The sequence below is a fragment of the Mercenaria mercenaria genome, chromosome 1, assembly GCF_021730395.1.
Source record: "Mercenaria mercenaria strain notata chromosome 1, MADL_Memer_1, whole genome shotgun sequence".
Lineage (NCBI taxonomy): Eukaryota > Metazoa > Mollusca > Bivalvia > Venerida > Veneridae > Mercenaria > Mercenaria mercenaria.
The window spans coordinates 94399943-94413795 of record NC_069361.1 but is presented as its reverse complement, the minus strand read 5'-3'; the positions used below and the strand labels follow the sequence as shown (position 1 = coordinate 94413795).

Sequence of the window (13853 nt, the reverse complement as noted above, 5' to 3'; positions counted from 1 at the left end):
AAACTGTATGGCATAAGCATGTGGATAGTGGCGGAATAACCTACGGCATACACTTCGATTGGACGACAGGATAAACTAAGATAAATGCCGTTTTCCAGTTCCCGTATTAGTTGTTCCAGGGGAGACGTAAAATGCCAATCTGACTAAAGTACTTGATCTTCTAAACAAAGATCTGAGAATGACCCATTCACATTCGTCTTCTGTATATTTTGGATTTCCAATATTGCTATTTTTATTTTCGCAAATCTATTTTTATTTGAACCAATCAGACAACTTGTTCGAATGTCAGAGTAAGAAAAATTTGCAGTCAATTCAGGGTTCGAACCCGGGACCTCTCGCTTACAGAGCAAGTGCCCTATCGACTGAGCTAACCGTCTATCTGACATATTACGACATAAAAATTGTAGATATCAAAAATCAAGGTTTTTTAAAGCTTGCAGAATGTTGTAAGTTAGCTTTTGATTGGCTAGCGGAAGGGTCGTCAGAACGAGGCTATCAATAGCTCGTTTTCAGATCCAAAGCATAGCGTAATAGGAGATGTACTTTAGTCAGATTGCGTAAAATGCTAGCGACACCATGGGCAGTGACCTGAAAGAACTTAAAATTTCCGAGCCCAGCCAAAAGTCCAAAGAATCATTGAGTACTTTGGTTTGTACTTCCGAAACCAGAAAGTTGGAAACGGAGCTGAACATTTAACTTTTATATGAAACCAAATAACAAAGTGGAACCCACCATGTTGCTAGTGGAAAAAATGTGCTACTCCACTAGCAAAAAATTGTTAGTGGGAAAAAAAGTTTAATTCGATCCCTAAAATAGGATAACTTAAAATATGAATTGCTGTAAAAAAATCTAATGACTAATGTATACAGTGTAAAAGTTGTATCATATGATGTATATAATATTGTGAATTTTCCCCAAATTGGCCTCTTTCATGTGATTTTTCCCCATTTGACCAGCGCCCAGCGTCTTCTCCAACTCCTAAAAAAAAACTGTTATAATGGCATTGGTAATTATGTCTCCCACCACACAGTGGTGTGGGAGACATATTGATTTACTCCAGTCTGTGTGTGTGTCTGTCTGTCTGTCACAAAGCTTGTCCGCACTCTAAGTCGAACATTTCTCATCTGATCTTCACCAAACTTGAACAAAATGTGTTTGACCATGAGACCTCGGCCAAGTTCGATAACTAGCCAAATCCGCCCAGGCACTTTTGAATTATGGCCCTTGAATTACTGATTGGATCCACTCATCACAGCCATCGAGAGAAACTAGACATTTTTCAAGCTTGTCCGCACTCTAAGTCGAACATTTCTCATCTGATCTTCACCGAACTTGAACGAAATGTGTTTGACCATGAGACCTCGTCCAAGTTCGATAACTAGCCAAATCCTCCCAGGCACTTTTGAATTATGGCCCTTGAATTACTGATTGGATCCATTCATCACAGCCATCGAGAAAAACTAGACATTTTTCAATGGGGTCCATTCATCAAAGCCATCGAGAGAAACTAGACATTTTCCAATGTTGCAGTTGTGGGAGACATGCGCTTTTCTCAAAAGCATCTCTAGTTATATATTAATTTATGTGAATCTTGCTGTGGAGTTTTTTCTAGATCTATACTAGTGTCACGGGCCGTAAAATTTTATAGAGTATTTTATCCTTAATAGTAACTTGTGCCGTGCATTAAGTCTTTTCCAGAGCGGGAAAATAATACTTAACCCTCGCGCATGCGCCAAATTTACGATAGTGAATTATTGTTTGTGCAATTTTGTATTATTTTATCTTTATTTTATCATGATTGCTAATTTCATGTTATTATGTTTTAGACTTTTTATAAGTAGGGAACAATAAAGAGTAAGAACCTACGCCGGGATTGCTAAACTATCTAGCCCTGTGACACTAGCTAAAAAATTTCAGCTCAGAGATGTTTAAATGCTATTATGGATCTCTGAGCTAAAACAAATCCCGTAGGAATCGTGCCAGAAGTCTGTCACGCTATAATTTCATCAAATGAAATGCAATGGACACACCTTTTACTTTAAAATATTCCTCAATCATTTTTCTTTTGATCTGGCATAGAATAATCCATGCAACTTAATTTGAACACAAGTGATACACACAAGTTTCAAATTGGTACCCCCGTCTGCAATGTTTTGTCTGCCATTGCAGTTGTCACCTGATCAGGGTACTCTTCATTTTGAAAACCAATAGGCGGTATAGAATCATTATTTATTGACCTTTTCTAAGAATTTAAACCTTTTAAGGTATATATTTTATCGAAAATGGCTATGTTTATGATTAAATTAAATTCATAAATAGGTAAAATTTTGATCTTGATTTTCAAAAATAACCATGTGCTCTGAACTGTTGCATGACGTCATCAGTTTTTCACGAGAGACTGTTTGAGATGTTGCAGTTTGATACTGGTTAGTTTACCAAATGGGGTTTCGCCATAACTTAATGGACGCGACCATCAGAAAAAAGAAACAGCGTCATTTAAGTTATGGCAGCCAGAACTAGATCTATACATGTTTTGAAAGGTTGTCTTCTTGCTGACTCAGAATAAAACTGTAGCTCAGATTCAGCTACCTATATTGGGAAAATACATCATTGGTCCATAATAAAGCAAAATTCATGACCCTCAATAAGAAAGAACAGAACCAGATGCTGACAATTGCACCTGTTTACAATATATTTCAGAATCTGAAGATTTTTAAAGTCTGTTACTAAGAGTATGCATTTTATTCAACTCATAGGAGCAACATAGGAGTAATTGGGGTTGAAAAATATATAACCACTGCTTTCGTAAAACTATTTACTGTGCATATCACAGAACATTTTCTTTAAATTCCAAAGGGAAAATATGACCTTTAAGGGAAAATGGGGGGAAAATCACTGGATATACATGTGCTAATATGAAATAAACGCTTCCTATTTGATGGGAAAATCTGATCATATATGGTTATTTTGGTACTTTCCGAGATATATTTGTTAAGCATGACTTCTTAAAAATTGCTTTTGGCCAGCATCACATTCATTAAGGTAGTTCTGCACGTTTGGATCGAAATTATTTCTACAGTGTAGAATTTGATTAAACCCCAATTTTTCAAAACTTCAGAATATACCTAGAAAATTCAGCAAATAAAAAACACAGGGTCGTGTGCTTGATTTTTTGCTAGGCAGATTTGAAAAATTTGGACCTCACGCAATACTGTGAAATCATTAATATTCGTGGGGGACTAATTTTCGTGGATTTCGTGGTTGAGTCAATCCACGAAATTTAATCCCAACGAACAAGTAAAACTCCCATTCATTTTATGTTCAAAAGTTGAAATCCACGAATTTATATCCCCACGAAATTGCCGTGTTGACCAAAACAACGAAATTTCATGCCCACGAAATTTAATGATTTTACAGTATTTCATAATGGGAGCCTATGGGAAAATCATAACTTTCTTAACATTTTCACAAATAGAATTTTTTCTACAATGTAGATTTTGATGAAACTTCTCAAAATTGTAAATAAACACATGGCCTAAAGTTTGGTGAAATAAATTGTATAGGTCCGTGTGCTTATTTTTGAGATATTTGATCATGATTAAAGGGAACCGGGTATTTCACGTTAATTTTAAGACAATTAATTTGATTTTTTAACGTCCCACATGTTTTAATATCATATTTTGACTTTAGAAATATAGCAACAGTGCCATTGTATCAAATTTACTCACAGGTTTCGATTAATTCATAAATTGATTTTCATTTCCGTACGCCAAATCCAGGCTTTATTCTACGTTTTCCAGACGTGCAGAACTACCTTAAATAAGGAATAAAGGGAAACTGTTCAAAATATACCTTAATTAAATATAAATAATAATTTTTTCACTTGTGTTGTTGTAATACCAGATTAGTATCGTAGATACCCATGTATAATGCGCAGTTTTTTAACCCCCGGGACCACCCCCGAATCGTGGGTGCGCATAATACACAGGTATAGACAATTTTCCAACTTCAAAACAAGTTTGTTACCGATGTTCGCCATTTTGGTAAAGGGAAACTACTACCCGCGCTTACTGTCACCGATAAAATCTAAGATTGCCGTTACGTTCCGTAAAAGATCGAATGGTTTATTTTTCTTTCAAACAAAATTAATTTCATATAAATTTAAAAGTATTTTGATGAAAGAAATGTTAATAAATCACAAAAATTATGATACTAATTAAAGATCGAGAATTATCTTAAACCGAGATCAAACTGTGAACAACATAATTGACACGAGGTGACACATCAATTGCCGGTAATTACTGGCTATTTGATCGTGACAAAAAGACTATCACACCTTTTGTTATTGGTTTGAATTGAGAAGCTCATGTCATTTTGAAAGATACCATTCCGAAATATTGAATCAGCTGCTGTTTATTTATTCAAAATAGTTAATTGAAAAGGTAAAACAACAAATAAAACAATATTTTACTGGTTTTATTTTCGAGAAAACAAAAATCGATAGTACCGCGAGACCGATGCTGCTCTCCGTCGCGGAAATAAGATTTATTATCGGTGTCGATGTAAACTCTACTTTTGTTTTCCATCCACCTCAAAATTGACCAAAAATGTTTTTTTCCCAAGATTTTGGGCCAAAATCATGGGTGCGCATTATACACAGGTGTGCATTATACATGGGTATCTACGGTAGTGCAGAATCTTTTTTTTCATGTGTAAAATGTAATTTTGATCTCACATGATGTTTTTATTTCATGTTGATATTACAATAGTTTTTTTTTCACAACAATTACACATTTCGCCCACTTAACATCACACATAACATAATGATGTTGGCGCAATAAGTGTGAAGTCATTTGATCCCAGCCTCTAGTATTAGCTCCAGTTTTGTTCCATTTCCTTTCAAAAATGTATCTGTAAACTTCTTTTATCAGTCGGTCAGTTAATTTAAATGGAAGCCAGTATCCCAGGATTAGGTTGATATGTTATAGTGCAACTCTGCATTAACCAACAGTGGAATTAACTTTGTTTGGTGTGTAATTTATGCATTTTATTTGTTTATTAATAACCTCCCTTTAATCGATATTTCATTATATTTTCATTTATTTTTCCTTACCAATTTAAAAATTAAATCAAATTAAATCTTTAAAATACAGATATTGGCATAAATTTGAAAGCATTCACTTTTGTAGATTTTCCAGACATTTTCAAACTTCATATTGTTTTCATGAATGATGCTATATAGTTATGACTTATAGTGGTCGCGGCTTGACCGCGATGGTTGACCTTAGGCTGATTATTCATATCGATTATTTCATTGTAGAAATAAGAGGTGTTTAGGGTAGCCGTCAATTTTAAATTTATAAATGCAAAGGGATGAAGCGTTATATTTACACTCCTTTTCAATAATAGGTTGTAGCTACTTATGTATTATAATGCAAAGGTCAGCCATCGGGGTCAAGTTGCGTCCACTATACATACATTGTTAGTATGTTGCCCTGTTGTTTAGAAGATGCTGTATTGGCATGCAGTTTTCTGAAAAATGTCCTTAGACTGGGGACATTGGTAACTCTATTACAAATTCTTGTTAATTGTTGCTTTAAAATATAAACAAAAATACTTTTGTTCAAAAATATAGGTGTATTATGAACTACATCTTTTTACAAATAATAGGGACTTTGGTGTCCCTGACTGCTCTTAGCTCAACTGTTCGAAATTTTTCAAATTTGAGAGCTTTTCTTGTCACCCTTTTGTCAGCATCCACATCACAAAAGTTTTGCATGTAAGCAGGTCTCAAAAATACCAGGCCAAGTGGTTAAGGTCGCTGGCTTCAAATCACTTGCCCCTCATCGATGTGGGTTCGAGCCTCACTTCGGGCGTTGAATTCTTCATGTGAGGAAGCCATCCAGCCGGCTTACGGAAGTTCGGTGGTTCTACCCAGGTGTCCGATCGTGATGAAATAATGCACAGAGGGGCACCTACGGTCTTCCTCCACCATCAAAGCTGGAATGTCGCCATATGACCTATAATTGTGTCATTGCGACGTTAAACTAACAAACAAATAATTCACATGTCTTTGTCATCATTAAGTTGACCTCACAGTACAAGTTACATGTTGCTAACTTACAATTTGTCAAGATCTTGCCCTTTTTAACATAGAAATGTTGGGAAAGTATTGCATGTGAGCAAAATTCTCAGAAACTACTTTACTAAATGCTTTCAAGCAAGTCATTGGCATCATAAGATATTTCACTGTGACATAGCAGGTTTCATAACTCAGGCTTACATTTTGTCAAAATTATCCCCTTTTTTAACATAAATATTTTATGATAGTTTTTCATGTAAGTAGGTTTCTCAGGCATGCCAGGAACTATTATACTGAATGCTTTCAAACTCTTCATAAGTCTTAGGCATCATGAATTGACCATTCTGAAGCAGGTTCCATATCTCTGACTTACAGTTTCCAAAAGTATGTCCCTTCTTTTTAGCTCAAACAATTTTGGTAAAGCATTTGGGTGTAAGTTGGTATTATGGAAGGATCTAAACTTGTCAAGAATGCTGTCATTAGACAGCTGTTGTGTAGATAATATTGAGTCATATAGATAATGTCTAATACATCTATTTTGTATTTCTACAGGTTGAAGTTGAAGAGTCTGTCACTAAACTTTTGACAAATTTTAAACATAGACTAGAAGTAGATACTGAGTGAGTATAAAATCATGACACCCATTCATACTATATACCATTAACCATGAACTAAATACATATATTTAGGGAACGCTGGATACACGTCTATGAGACTATCCTGATCACATTTTCTTACATGTGCCACCGTGGGTACATTGCACCCCAAGTTTTATGAAATAATAAAATAATAAAAATAGTAAAATTATAAAATATAATAAAATTGAATAAATTTTGTATATAATAATAGTTATATGATTATGGTTGTATGTGAGTGTGTATGTCATTTAAGTATATTATGTTTCATTTAAAATGTTAATTTTCAGATGTATTGTATTTTATTCCAAAAGATTTTTATAGAAATTAGTTCTGATTAACTGACAGCTTTGGCAGGAAACACTTATTCTAAAGATCTTTTAACATATAGGAATTAAGCCTTAAGCCAGATTGTCAATTTTACAGCTTGGACACTATCTTTGTTGGTTGAATCTTTTTGATTATTTAATTGATAAGGTGTGAAGCCATAAGGCAATTTCACTGTCCAGCTTTCTTAAGTAATTAGATAATGTTGTGACATTTTTATTGGTTTGCTCAGTTTTTATCTTGTAATTCTGAAATTTTATTAGTTATAATATCAAATATTTCATTGGTTGTTATGCTTAAGCTAGAATTTTGCTAAGTAACATAACTTCAGTCTTGGTAAAACATTTGACAAGAAAGCATTGAAAATTTATTCTTTATCTTCACCAAAAGGAAAACTGGGAAATTAAATAATTTTGAATGACCTAAGTTAAATTGGCAGAAACAGTAAAAGAACATTAATTTGTGATTGTGATAATGCTAAGGGAACATTTACATTGTTAGAACTTACAATTTCATGTTGGACATTTTACTATATTACAAAAATAAAAGGAATTTGAATCAAGAGACATTTTATGGTTGTAACTTCTAGGAGTTCGATTGTCTGCTTCCATACTCTACCCATTGGGAGTAGAGTGGACCCCGGGGCCCGTGACCAGACTGGCTCTTTGGGCATAGAGACAATACAGGGACTTCCTCAAGACCTCAGTTAATTCCCCAAGTAACTATCGGTACCGCCACAGCTCTACCATAGGTCTTGGTCCCTACTACAAGTGCTTAAGGGGTTACACCTGAGCCCCAGCAGTGTTATATGTAAACAAAGTATAAGGGCACGCCCCCCACCCCCCGAGATCTAAGGAACGTCCCGGTCGCACATGTATGATATATCTGCAATATCCCATGTTCTGTGTCATTATACTTCACTATTGTAGACTTGCTACAATGTGATTAATATAACAGAGCATAGATTTATTAATCCCCCACCACGAGTGGTGGGGGTTATACATGTAGGAATGATTTCCATCCGTCCGTATCATTTTGTGTCCTCTCTGTATCTCTCAAAACCTCTTGAAGGATTTTCATGAAACTTGGGTCAAATGATCACCTCACCAAGACGATTTGCAGAACTTATGAGTCAGCCATGTCTGCTCAAGGTCAAAGTCACAACTCAAGGTCAAAGGTTTAACTTTGAGCCTTCCATTTTGTGTCCGCTCTGTATCTCCTAAACCCCTTGAAGGATTTTCATGAAACTTGGGTCAAATGATAATCTCATCAAGACAATGTGCAGAACTCATGAGTCGGCCATGTTGGTTCAAGGTCAAGGTTACAACGCGAGGTCAAAGGTTTGAGCCTTCCATTTTGTGTCCGCTCTGTATCTCCTAAACCCCTTGAAGGATTTTCATGAAACTTGGGTCAAATGATCACCTCATCAAGACGATGTGCAGAACTTAAGGTCAAGATCACAACTCAAAGTCAGAGGTTTGAGCCTTCCATTTTCTGTCCGCTCTGTATCTCCTAAACCCCTTCAAGGATTTCAATATGACTTGGCTGTAATATTTACCTTATCAAGACAGTGTCACATCATCATGTGCAGAACTCGAAATTCACCCATGCCATCTCAAGGTCAAGGTCACAACTCAGATGTTTAATGCTTCCACCCAATACCATCAACCCTTTCACTATCTATAACAGCAGTGGAGGATATAGCTGTCTTTCAGACTGCCTTGTTATTGTAGGGTTTAGTTTTAGTATGAATTAAATGCGAAATACATATAAACTTGCAGGTGTATTTTGCCAGTGTTACATAGAGAGGAACATGTTGCATTTCTCCGGAAAGGTTTGAGTAATCTTTCAGCATCTTATGAGGTGAGTTAGAAGTTAAATTTCTGAAATATTTAATTACTCAATCGTAATTACTCGTCTAAGATTGCTTTAGGCAACTGGGTATTAACATAAACATTTTCTTTAATTTAGTTATAACTTAGTCAGCTTTTTAGCTCACCTGTCACAAAGTGACAAGGTGAGCTTTTGTGATCGCGCGGTGTCCGTCGTCCGTCCGTGCGTCCGTAAACTTTTGCTTGTGACCACTCTAGAGGTCACATTTTTCATGGGATCTTTATGAAAGTTGGTCAGAATGTTCACCTTGATGATATCTAGGTAAAGTTCGAAACTGGGTACGTGCCTTCAAAAACTAGGTCAGTAGGTCTAAAAAAAGAAAAACCTTGTGACCTCTCTAGAGGCAATAATTTTCAATGGATCTTCATGAAAATTGGTCAGAATGTTCATCTTGATGATATCTAGGTCAAGTTCGAAACTGGGTCACGTGCAGTCAAAAACTAGGTCAGTAGGTCTAAAAATAGAAAAACCTTGTGACCTCTCTAGAGGCCATATATTTCACAAGATCTTCATGAAAGTTGGTCAGAACATTCACCTTGATGATATCTAGGTCAAGTTCGAAACTGGGTCACGTGCCATCAAAAACTAGGTCAGTAGGTCAAATAATAGAAAAACCTTGTGACCTCTCTAAAGGCCATATTTTTCATGGGATCTGTATGAAAGTTGGTCTGAATGTTCATCTTGATGATATCTAGGTCAAGTTCGAAACTGGGTCACGTGCAGTCAAAAACTAGGTCAGTAGGTCTAAAAATAGAAAAACCTTGTGACCTTTCTAGAGGCCAAATATTTCGCAAGATCTTCATGAAAATTGGTCAGAACGTTCACCTTGATGATATCTAGGTCAAGCTCGAAACTGGGTCACGTGCCATCAAAAACTAGGTCAGTAGGTCAAATAATAGAAAAACCTTGTGACCTCGCTAGAGTCCATATATTTCACAAGATCTTCATGAAAGTTGGTCAGAACGTTCACCTTGATGATATCTAGGTCAAGTTCGAAACTGGGTCACGTGCCGTCAAAATCTAGGTCAGTAGGTCAACTAATAGAAAAACTTTGTGACCTCTCTAAAGGCAATATTTTTCATGGGATCTGCATGAAAGTTGGTCTGAATGTTCATCTTGATGATTTCTAGGTCAAGTTCGAAACTGGGTCACGTGCGGTCAAAAACTAGGTCAGTAGGTCTAAAATAGAAAACCTTGTGACCTTTCTAGAGGCATATATTTCACAAGATATTCATGAAATTGGTCAGAACATTCACCTTGATGATATCTAGTCAAGTTTGAAACTGGGTCACGTGCCATCAAAAACTAGTCATTTAGGTCCAATAATAAAAACCTTGCGACCTCTCTAAAAGGCCATATTTTTCATGGGATCTGTATGAAAGTTGGTCTGAATGTTCATCTTGATGATATCTAGGTCAAATTCGAAACTGGGTCACGTGCGGTCAAAAACTAGGTCAGAAGGTCTAAAAATAGAAAAACCTTGTGACCTCTTTTGAGGCCATTTATTTCAGGAAATCTTCATGAAAATTTGCCAGAATGTTCACCTTGATAATATCTAAGCCAAGTTCGAAAGTGGGTCACGAGCCTTAAAAAACTAGGTCAATAGGTCAAATAATCAAGTCATACTCAAAACTGGATCATGTGGGAAGAGGTGAGCGATTCAGGACCATCATGGTCCTCTTGTTTTGTTATTGATGTGACAGAATGGAAGCTCATTCAGTTTTTCTTTGGGCAGTTTGCTTAGACATAAACCCAGTGCTCCATCCATATGACAATATGATAGATATATTTTGCCTTTAGATAAGATTTGAAAGAAAAATAAAATGCACTGGGGGAGACATATTGTTTTTTGTCCTGTCCATCAGTCTGTCCATCCGTCACACTTCATTTCCGATCAATAACTGGAGAACCATTTGACATAAAAACCTTCAAACTTCATAGGGTATTAGGGCTTACAGAGAAGATGACCCCTATTGTTCTTGGGGTCATTCCAGCTAAGGTCAAGGTCACAGGGGTCTAAACACAGAAAACCCTTTCCAAGCAATAACTGGAGAACCACTTGACCCAGAATGTTGAAACTTCATAAGATGATTGGGCATGCAGAGCAGATGACCCGCATTGATTTTGGGACCACTCCGTCAAAAGTCAAGGTCACATGGGGCCTGAACATGGAAAACACTATCCGATCAATAACTTGAGAATCGCTTGACCCAGAATGTTTAAACTTCATATAATGATTGGACATGCAGAGTAGATGACCCCTATTGATTTTGGGGTTACTCCATCATAGGTCAATGTCACAGGGCCTGAATATGGAAAACCGTTTACGATCAGTAACTTGAGAAGCACTTGACCCAGAATGTTTAAACTTTATAGGATGATTGGACATACAGACTAAATGACCCCTTTTGATTTTAGGGTCTGTCCATCAAAGGTCAAGGAAGATTGGACATGCAGAGTAGATGACCCCTATTGATTTTTGGATCACTCCATCAAAAGTCAAGGTCCCAGGGGCCAGACCATCGAAAAACCGATCCCAATCAATTACTTAAGAACCATTTGACCCAGAACATTGAAACTTCATGGGATGATCGGACATGCCAAGGAGATTATCCCTATTGCATTTCAGTTACTAAGCCAACCATTAGTGTCTCTTTGATTTTCGTTCCTGTCCCCTATTGACTCATGCCTGTTACTACTATGCTTTGGGGGGAGACATGTGTTTTTCTACAAAAGGATCTTCTAGTTTTGTCCATGTTTAGGTAGGTTGTCATATATTCTTTTTAGCTCACCTGTCACATAGTGACAAGGTGAGCTTTTGTGATCACGCAGCGTCCGTCGTCCGTCCGTGCGTACGTGCGTCCGTAAACTTTTGCTTGTGACCACTCTATCTTTATGAAAGTTGGTCAGAATGTTCATCTTGATGATATCTAGGTCAAGTTCGAAACTGGGTCACGTGCCTTCAAAAACTAGGTCAGTAGGTCTAAAAATAGAAAAACCTTGTGACCTCTCTAGAGGCCATGTATTTCACAAGATCTTCATGAATATTGGTCAGAATGTTAATCTTGATGATATCTGGGTCAAGTTCGAAACTGGGTCACGTGCCATCAAAAACTAGGTCAGTAGGTCTAAAAATAGAAAAACCTTGTGTCCTCTCTAGAGGCCATATATTTCAAAAGATCTTCATGAAAATTGGTCAGAACGTTCACCTTGATGATATCTAGGTCAAGTTCGAAACTGGGTCACGTGCCATCAAAAACTAGGTCAGTAGGTCAAATAATAGAAAAACCTTGTGACCTCTCTAAAGGCCATATTTTTCATGGGATCTGTATGAAAGTTGGTCTGAATGTTCATCTTGATGATATCTAGGTCAAGTTCGAAACTGGGTCACGTGCCTTCAAAAACTAGGTCAGTAGGTCTAAAAATAGAAAAACCTTGTGACCTCTCTAGAGGCCATATATTTCATGAGATCTTCATGAAAATTGGTCAGAATGTTCACCTTGATGATATCTAGGTCAAGTTCGAAAGTGGGTCACGTGCCATCAAAAACTAGGTCAGTAGGTCAAATAATAGAAAAACCTTGTGACCTCTCTAGAGGCCATATTTTCTGGGATCTGTATGAAAGTTGGTCTGAATGTTCATCTTGATGATATCTAGGTCAAGTTCGAAAGTGGGTCACGTGCCTTCAAAAACTAGGTCAGTAGGTCAAATAATAGAAAAACTTGTGACCTCTCTAAAGGCCATATTTTTCATGGGATCTGTATGAAAGTTGGTCTGAATGTTCATCTTGATGATATCTAGGTCAAGTTAAACAGGGTCATGTGCGATCAAAAACTAGGTCAGTAGGTCTAAAAATAGAAAAACCTTGTGACCTTCTAGAGGCCATACTTGTGAAGGATCTCCATAAAAATTGGTCAGAAATTCACTCTTGATGATATCTAGGTCAAGTTTGAAAATGGGTCACGTGCCGTCAAAAAGTAGGTCAGTAGGTCAAATAATAGAAAAACTTGTGACCTCTCTAGAGGCCAATTAGTTTGTTAGCATGTATTGAGAATCTGTAATTGAAAGGTATGGTCTGCAATCTTGCCTGACCTCTTGACTTAGAATTATAATAGGTCATGTTGCATTGAAACTGGGTCAAGTACTGGTCAAATAGGTCAATGAATAGAAAAACCTTGTGACCTCTCTAGAGCCATACAGTCTCATGAATTGGTCAATTTCATTGATAATATAGGTCAGATGTTCACATGACTGGTAACTGAGTCAAAAACTGGGTCACTAGTCATTAAAAAACTAGTCATTCAAAACTATATTGAAACATCAACCTATGACCTCTAGATTTTTCATTGATGTACTGAAGTTGGTAATTTCATCTTGAGATATCTAGGTCAATTATACTGCACTGTGCATCATAGAAACTAGGGTCATAGTTAAATTACTTTAAAATTTTTGAACTCTCAAGGCCAATTTAATGATCTCATGAATTGACCGAATGCACCTTGGATGATATTGGTCAGTTTCGAACTGGTATCACGTCTCAAAACTAGGCCAGTAGGTTAATAATAGAAAAACCTTGTGACTCCTTCAGAGCCATATTTTCATGGATCTTCATGAAAATTGTGAGAATGTTCACCTTGATGTATCTAGGTAAAGTTCAAACAGGTCACGTACTTCGAAACTAGGTCAATGGTCAAATAATAGAAAAACCTTGTGACCAATCTAGAGACCATATTTTCCCAATGGATCTTCATGAAATTGGTCAGAATTTATCTGATATACTCAGTCAATTCAAAACTGGGTCCATGAGCTCTAAAACTAGGTTCCTATGTCAATATAGAAAAACGATGTCATACTCAAAACTGGGTCTGTGGGAAGATGGTGTAGATTCATGGACATCATTGGATCTTGTTTTTCTT

At 36.6% G+C, this 13853-nt stretch overlaps 1 protein-coding gene across 1 annotated transcript in view; it reads left to right on the top strand.

Annotated features, from left to right (window-relative positions):
- Positions 1-13853, top strand: part of LOC123530009 (protein farnesyltransferase subunit beta-like) — a 39011-nt gene that overhangs the window by 3224 nt on the left and 21934 nt on the right. The window contains exons 2-4 of the mRNA XM_053524111.1: positions 6635-6702; positions 8826-8907; positions 13006-13010. Coding sequence (XP_053380086.1) covers positions 6635-6702; positions 8826-8907; positions 13006-13010 — 155 coding nt within the window. The remainder of the gene's footprint in view (positions 1-6634; positions 6703-8825; positions 8908-13005; positions 13011-13853) is intronic.